The 7,943-nt window shown below is 47.8% G+C and overlaps 1 protein-coding gene across 5 annotated transcripts in view; it reads right to left on the bottom strand.

The window, feature by feature from the left end:
- NAXD (NAD(P)HX dehydratase) overlaps positions 1-4,472 on the bottom strand; it is an 82,201-nt gene extending 77,729 nt beyond the window's left edge. The window contains exons 1-2 of one of the 5 annotated variants that reach the window (XM_065407481.1): positions 4,388-4,472; positions 324-695 (exon numbers count right to left, since the gene is read on the bottom strand). In XM_065407481.1, coding sequence (XP_065263553.1) covers positions 324-695; positions 4,388-4,454 — 439 coding nt within the window. In that variant the 5' untranslated portion in view covers positions 4,455-4,472. The other 4 variants (XM_065407473.1, XM_065407465.1, XM_065407498.1 and 1 more) reach the window with 4 other exon arrangements.
- Between the last annotated feature and the right edge of the window lie 3,471 nt (positions 4,473-7,943).

The raw sequence follows: 7,943 nt of genomic DNA on the forward strand, positions 1-7,943 counted from the left end.
TCCTAACGTATTATATACAACTGCATATTATATATAATTGCATTCTATACAGATCTGAATGTGACATGAACTGACCAGTTCTTATGGACTACTTTTCCAAAATGTTCGGTCAATATTTAGAATGTTAGAGCTTTTTTTTTTTTTTTTTTTTTAATATCAGTACAATAGCATGGCAAGACATTTTAATTCAATTTACAGACAAAAAACTCATCACAATACTGAAAATAAGTCAAAGCTAGACATTTATTTTCAGATACTAACACCAGCCATCGCACAAATCTTTTAAATATAATAGATCTTATTTATGCTATAGAATGAAGTACCTATTGGTGGAGAAAGTGCTGCTGTCATAGCATTATAATTAAAGTTATCGCCATATGATCGGTGATTTGTTCTCTGAGGAGGACTAGTTGGCATAGACTGTGACCTTTGTGATACTGTAGAAGAAATTCCTGCCAACATCTGTCCCAACATTTGTAACATCTGGAGTTCTCGAGCATGCTCAGCTTCACGGCGCTTGTCCTCAATTTTAAGCCGCTGCTCTTCATATTTGTAAAATTTCTCTTCTGTATCCACACTTTGTTGTAGGAATTTTTCCATCATTTTATCCAGTGTTAAATTTGCATGACGTTTTTTTGATCTTTTGGGTTGAGAGAGTGGTTGTGTACTGGTTTGAGCATTGATTTGTTTAAAGCCTAAAACAAAGTAGATAAAATTATATTCAACCTTCCAGACATACTAAAAGGAACGAGTAAATAGTAAAACTGTTCCCTTTGTGAAATGTAGATCTATTTTGCCATATCAAGGTATTATTTTGTTTCAAAATTAGGCATGATTATTTCTGATGATTTTAAGAATACCAAAATAGGGAATACATGCTTATCCAAAAAGTTATCTGCATAACCTAAAATCAAATAGGGACACCTTTTAACTGCTGTAGTACTAAACTTCAAAAATAGGAAGAGGCTTTTTGATCTTTTAAAAAGGTTTGTGAAGGCTATTCAACAGTACAGCCTCATTTGTGTATTGCAGGTAATTACACTAATCAGAATTGAGTTTCAGCCTGCTGGCGTTTTAGATTTGCATTTCAAAAAAGATGTTAGTGTAAACAACACTTTGATGAGATTTATGTATAAAAAGGAGATTGGTCAACCAATTGGCTAACTTCTGAGTGTTCTGAAGACAGATTCAGGTTTTAGACAAATACACACAGCATAAGATTGGACTTTAAAAAAACATTTGTGCAGAGTACAAAGGGCAACAGGGAAAGGGGCAGGCTTTATCTTGCTTTCTATATTTCCCACCCCCTGCAACTGTACTATATAACAATCAAATAAGAGTTCTTGAAAAGGCCCACTTAGGTTTTTGGCAAAGTAATGACAGTACATAGGAAAACGATCTATAGCAATGTTTAAACATAGCAGGAATGATGAGAATGCTGCTGTTTTTATCCAAAACGATTTGGCACCTCCTATCTTATCTCTACATTAGTTTCCGATTTGTTTCCTATTGATAAACAAATTAAAACTAGCAGAACCTGCATTCTCCCTCCCCCATATTGCAACTATTTACTTTGTAATTTTTTAAGAGCTTCCTGAACTAATTCCTTTCAGCTCCTGTTTTGGTTCTGGGAAGAGTCAAAGGGACGAAACACTGGGATAGGGAAGGAGAAGAGCAAAAAGGAGGAGAAGAGAAATTAAATGGAGGAGATAGGACTCCATAGTGGGGGGAAGGGGTTAAAGAGACTAAAGGCGTTTTAATCCAGTTCCCCTTGAAGAGGATGAGAGAGGTCTGGAAGGGAAGAGGCTAGTGCAGAAGCGATTGGAAGCACGTTAGCTAGAGGCGCTAGTACTTCTATTGTATGGGGAATACAGATGATATGGGGGCGAATACGGGGGGGAGGGATTCCCCTACCGGCGTGTATACGGGGTGGGGCTCCCCGGCCCGGCTGCTGGTACTCACCCTCGGCGGGCGGCACGGGGATGGCGAACGGGGGGCACTCCACCTTGATGGGGTGCTCGGCGTAGGACGAGCACTCGCCCGAGTCCTCGGTGAAGTGGTCGTGGGGGGACTCGAGCTCGGCGTCCTCGTCGAGCTCGGTGTCGGGCTCGCGGCTGTTGTGGGGGGTGCCCGGCGTGGGCGGCCCGGCGGCGGGCTGGGCGCTGTCGGCGGGCTGAGCCAGCAGTTCGGGCGCGCTGTCCGGCCCGCCGCGGCAGCTGAGGATCCGGTCCATCTCGTCGTAGTACTTGCAGATCTTGCGGGCGTGCCCGTTCTTCTTCAGCCCGTCCCGGGCCTGGTAGTACTGGCGCTTGAGGCCCTTGATGCGGATGCGGCACTGCTCCGGGGTGCGCTCGAAGCCCAGCTCGGCCAGGCGGCAGGCCACGTCCCGGTACACATGGCTGTTCCGAAAGTTCCCGTCCAGCGCCGACTGCACGTCGGCCTCGCCCCAGATCTCCAGCAGCGCCCGCGTCTCCAGGTCGGACCACAGGAAGCCCCGCGTGTTGGTGATCATCCTCGGCCGGCCGGCCGGCGCTGCAATGGCCGCGCACCGGGGGGGGGGGGGTAGCGCCCGCCCGGCCTCGCCTACAGCCCCGGCGGCGCAGCGGCAAGTGGCGGAGAAGCGAGCGCCGGGCCCCACATCCCAGCCCGGGCCGCCCCCCGCACAAACAAACTTTCCGGCCGCCGCCGCCCAGTCTGGGTCCCCCCCTGCAGACGGAGCCGCGGCCCCGCAGGCGCAGGGCGCCGCCCGCTCAACCAGTCACCCGGGCGCGGCCGCTCCCCGGGCCCCGGCAGGACGCTGGCTGGGCTGCTAGGCCCCGCTCGCTGCTCATCACACGGCGCCCCCGCCCGCCGCGGCCGGAGCCCCGCACGCTGCCCTCCCACCTCACACACACACACACACACACACAGGGAGCCGCAGGCAGCTCCGCGCCCAGACCCCCCCCGCCCGGCGTCACCGCGCACTGCGCGCTACCTCACCCCGCACGCCGGGGCTCAGCCGGGCCGGCCCGCGGCTGCTGGGAGCGGGACACGCGCCCCTGTTCGCAGCGCCGGAGCTACGAGCTCGCTCAGCCGGGCCAGGCCCGGGCAATGCAGCGGTGACACACAGACAGCACCTGCCGCTCGAGTCAGGCTGCGGCTGGTTCCTTAAACAACGAATCCGCCCCGGTGGCTGGTCCTCAGCCCTGCTCTCTGCAGCTCCTGGCAAACATCCCACTCCCCGTGCGTCATGCTCCCGGGGAACTCGCTAGTTTTTTCCATCATCATCACGGTAAAAGGCAGGTGTGGAAGTTTTGCTCCTGGGTGCATTATTTTTAGTCCAGACGCACTTGGGGAGGTCATTGTGTTAGGCGATAGGCAAACACCGAGGCCCCTATGCTGAAAACTGGTCCATGTGATGTGGACCCCCTTGTTAAGAGACAGCTCCTGCTCTGAGCAACCGAATCACCTCTTCAATAATAATATCTTCTTACCAAACACCAGCTCCAAAAAATAAAGCTTTCAGGTATAGCTCCCCCCACATAACGTTTCCTGCTATTTACATCTCACTCCTATTTGGACGCTAGTGAGTTTCACGTTTTGTCACTGTCACGTTGAAGCCCTGGATTGCGAACATGGCAAGGGAAAGCCTCCATCCAATTGACTAAAGAACAGTTTATATTCATTACACACATTTCCATGTATACTAGGTTTTATATAAAACGATGAAGGCACAATGCATAGGTTGGGCTTAAACATTAGCTAATGTTTGTACAGACCGTTGTAGACATAAGACACGACTGAAATCAAATTACAACTCATTGCTGTTCTCAGCTAAGGCCCTGTGTCTCACAGCAGGAAGCACAGCCCGCTTCCTGAGCCCCTTCTTCCAATGCTTTCCGTGGCACTGCTCTGGGAAAATACCCACCCACGCTTTTCTTTCTAATTCCTCCGCGCCGCGCCTGTAAAACCCCGCAGGGGAGTCCGAAGGGTGTGGTGCCCTAAAGAGCATCAACTCCAGGCAACCCAAACCAACAGGCAGTTTGTTTGATGAGTAGAGACCCTGCTTGGGTACAGGACAGTTTGCTTTGTCCAGCCGTTTTCAGAAAGCCAGCAACACACCTGTCTGGCCTGTGGCGAGCTGAGAAAGCTTCCGCCATTCGCTCAGGCTGGCGGCAGCTGCCGCCCACACAAAGCTGCGGGTCCCCCATTCCCTACTGGCGAGAGACCCAGTGGAGAGGGCTTATACCTTTATCATACTGCAGCCAGAAGATCGTAACTACAGCCGAGGCCAGTGCTGCGAGCACACAAGTGGTGACAGTGCCCCTTCCCCAAATCATCTCGGACGGGGGCCTGAGAACGGCCCCAGCACGGGCCCCGCACGCACCGCTCTGCACTCTCCTCTTACCTAGCCACCAAGCGGGGCTCACACCACCTCCTGCCAAACACACAGGCAAGCGCCTGACACAACTCATCAGCGCGGCTTCCGGCTCCAGGCCGCCGCGCGCTGCCCACACAGGCCAGGAGCTCCACGCCTTCCTCTGGGGCACACCCACCAGCGGCAGCCAATCCCGGCTCTAGCCGAGCTCCTGACAGACACACCAGAGCCGGGCTGCCGGCTAGAGCTGAGTAGCGCGCCCTGTGTACGGGGTGCACTTAGGCTCGAAAGGAGGTCAGGGCCTGCTGATCTAAGGCAACAAATATGCACCAGGAGCCACCTTTCCCACCCCCTGCTGCACAGACTGAGAAAAGAGTGAAGGTTTCCCCACTCCTGCTTGAAGTGGAGTGAGAACAATATTATGCATTGGCCAAAAGATAGGTGGAAATGTAGGGAGGAGGGAAACACCTAAACCCAAAGCAAGGAACAACATGGCACTTGGATTTTGAAAGGGGGTCACTGCCCAGCCCACTCTTCCCCTCCAGAATCCAAGACCAAAGGCAGAAACTGCTTGATTCCCCCTCATTCTGACTTCTTGAGACCTGCTTGGGGCCCAACAGATTGTAAAATCTGTCCTCTAAGAAGTTATCAATGTTGCCAAAGGATCTGGATTTAGTTTAGGATTGTTGCTTGACAAAAGATTAGGGTTAAAAATCCAAGATCAGGATGCTGTTAAAATGTAAATGAGATTGTTCAAATCAGGATTTACTTTTCATGTACAAAATAAATTTATAATATAGGCTTTTCAAGTTGATGGTTTAATTTTTTTTATCCTATAAATTATCTTTTCTATTTTTTAATTTGATCTCTTCTTTCAAAAAGCTCTCTATCTCTCTCATCTGACCAGGGTTGTCTGTGTGACACTCTGATTTATGAGTGAGAGTCATCTCTAAATTGCTATTAATATCTCTTGGTAGATCATTAAAATGGGATTATTGAAGTACTTCCATTAACTCCAGAACATGCCAGGGTGAATGGAAATGCCACGATTATGGACATCCCTAGCTGTATTTCACATATGAAACCCAGGTAACAAATCAAAAGAGGAGGCTAGCCAGTGAGGTTGAATTTGGCTCATAAGAAATCTGAGACATTAAGGCTCAGGACAGTTTTACTTTCTGTCCTGGATTCATGCACAGTTCTACCAAGAATACTTTTGATATCAACTCATATAAACACCTGGTCTAACAACAGGGACAAAGTCACTACAGTTTTAATGGTTTGGTCAACTCTTATTCTGGTAGGGACAAGACAAATGATTTTCTCCAGTCTTTTTTTTAAAATTTAGGGTCACTGTCAAGTATTAATTAATTTAATTATTTTTAGTTGCACTTCCTTAATATAGGTTCTTCGTGTTTGCTATGAATGCAAAAAAAAAAATACCAGTTCGGGCAAATTTCCTCTGTACTCATTTAGCATGAGTAACCTCTTTTTTCCTGAGCTGATGTACAGATTGCATGGCAGCCCAAAAGAAGTCCAGTTGCTAATGAGCTTTAGCTATTCCAAGGAATTTGACCCAAGGAATGGAATATTATGCTGTGGAATTACAAAGTTCCAACTCCAGAGTAAACATGTCTGGAACCTGGCATCGGGGACAGAGGTCATGTAGCCACCTTTGAATCTTGTTTCTGATGATCATTTGTCCATTTGGGGGTGAGGAAGAAGAAAATGAATGTCTGTTGACTCCCATCAAGACATCTCCTGCTTTTAGTATGCAGGATACTGGCAGCTGCACCAAAGACGTATTTTGTGCTAAATATAAAAGTGATAGATGACAAGATGGGAAGTTGTTAATTACAGAAATGTTTGTTTCAGTGTTTCAATCTTCTGATGTAGCAGGATCCTCTGAAGTCTGTTGATGCAGCAGTGAAAGGTACTCCTCCAGAAGCTCTGTTTCTCAGTTACTTTGAGGTTTTGGGGGAAGGCAACTATAAGCCACCTTTGCGCTCCCCATATTCTGAGGCTGTTCAGTGGCTGGCCTGGCACAGACCCGGGATCAGTTAGAGCAGCTTCATTACTGCTCTAAGATACACTCTGCTTCCCATAGACGACAGAGCCAAAGGAGCCTTAAGCAGAACAAAGAATCCTGCAACTCCACATCTAAGGTTGAGCGAGTGATCCAGGCTCCCTACTCTGGTAGTCATGGCTGCAAACCTGAATCCACAGAGCACATTCCATAAATATCCCACAATGATTAATGTCCCCGGCAGCCAGTACGTCCCTCGGCCCGTGCCGCTTCCAGCAGCTCCCATTGGCCTGGAGCAGCAAACCGCAGCCAGTGGGAGCCACGATTGGTCGGACCTGCGGACGCAGCAGGTAAACAAACCAGCCCGGCCCGCCAGGGGCTTTCCCTAAACAAACGGCGTCCCAAGTTTGGGAAACACTGAACTAAGAACTTGGGGAAAGCCGACAGGCACAGATGAGCACACAGTTCAGACAGAAGTACCCTATAGGGGAGGATATATTAACGGGGATCTCTCCATAGGTGCCAACTTTTCCCTGCGCCAGTGGGTGCTCAACCCCCCCCCCCCCAGCCCCGCCTGATATTAAATTATGATATTGATATAATAAGGATCACACAAACTTGGTGGAATAATGACATGGTAATACCAGGGCACAAAATATATAGGAATGACAGAGTAGGTAGTGGTGGTGGGGAGTGGCACTATGTGTGGAAAAAAAGCATAGCGTCAAATACAGTAAAAATCTTAAATGACTCAAACTGTCCCATAGAATCTCTATGGATAGAAATTCCATGCTTGAATAATAAAAGTATAACATCAGGAATATACTACCGACTACCTGACTAGGATGGTGATGGTGATTGTGAAATGCTCAGGGTGATTAGAGAGGTTATAAAACTAGGAAACTTAATAATAATGGGGGATTTCAACTATCCCCATATTGACTGGGTACGTCACCTCAGGACGGGATGCAGAGATAAAGTTTCCAGACACCATAAATGACTGCTTCTTGGAGCAGCTAGTCATGCAATCACAAGGGGAGAGGCAACTCTTAATTTAATCCAAAATGGAGCACGGGATCTGGTCAAAGAGATAATTATAGTTGAACCGCTAGCTAGGTAATAGCGACCATTATACAATTAAATTTAACATCTCTGGGGTGGAGGGCAAATACCAAAGAAGCCCACCACAGTGGGCATTTAACTTCAGAAAGGGGAACTACACAAAAATGAGGAAACCAGTTAAATGGAAATTAAAAGGAACAGTCACAAGAATGAAATGCCTGCAAACTTTTAAAAAATACCACAATAGAAACTCAAATGAAATGTATACCCCAAATTTTAAAAAAATAGTAAGAGGACCAAAAAAATGCCACCAAGGCTAAACAACAGAGAGGTTGTTAGAGGCAAAAAGGCATCCTTTAAAAATTGGAAGTCAAATCCTACTGAGGAAAATAGAAACCAGCATAAACTCTGGCAAGCCAAGTTTAAAAGTAGAATTAGGCAGGCCAAAAAGGAATAGGAAGAGTAAATAGAAAAAGACACAAAAACTAACAGTAAAAA

Source organism: Emys orbicularis, chromosome 1 (genome assembly GCF_028017835.1).
Source record: "Emys orbicularis isolate rEmyOrb1 chromosome 1, rEmyOrb1.hap1, whole genome shotgun sequence".
NCBI lineage: Eukaryota > Metazoa > Chordata > Testudines > Emydidae > Emys > Emys orbicularis.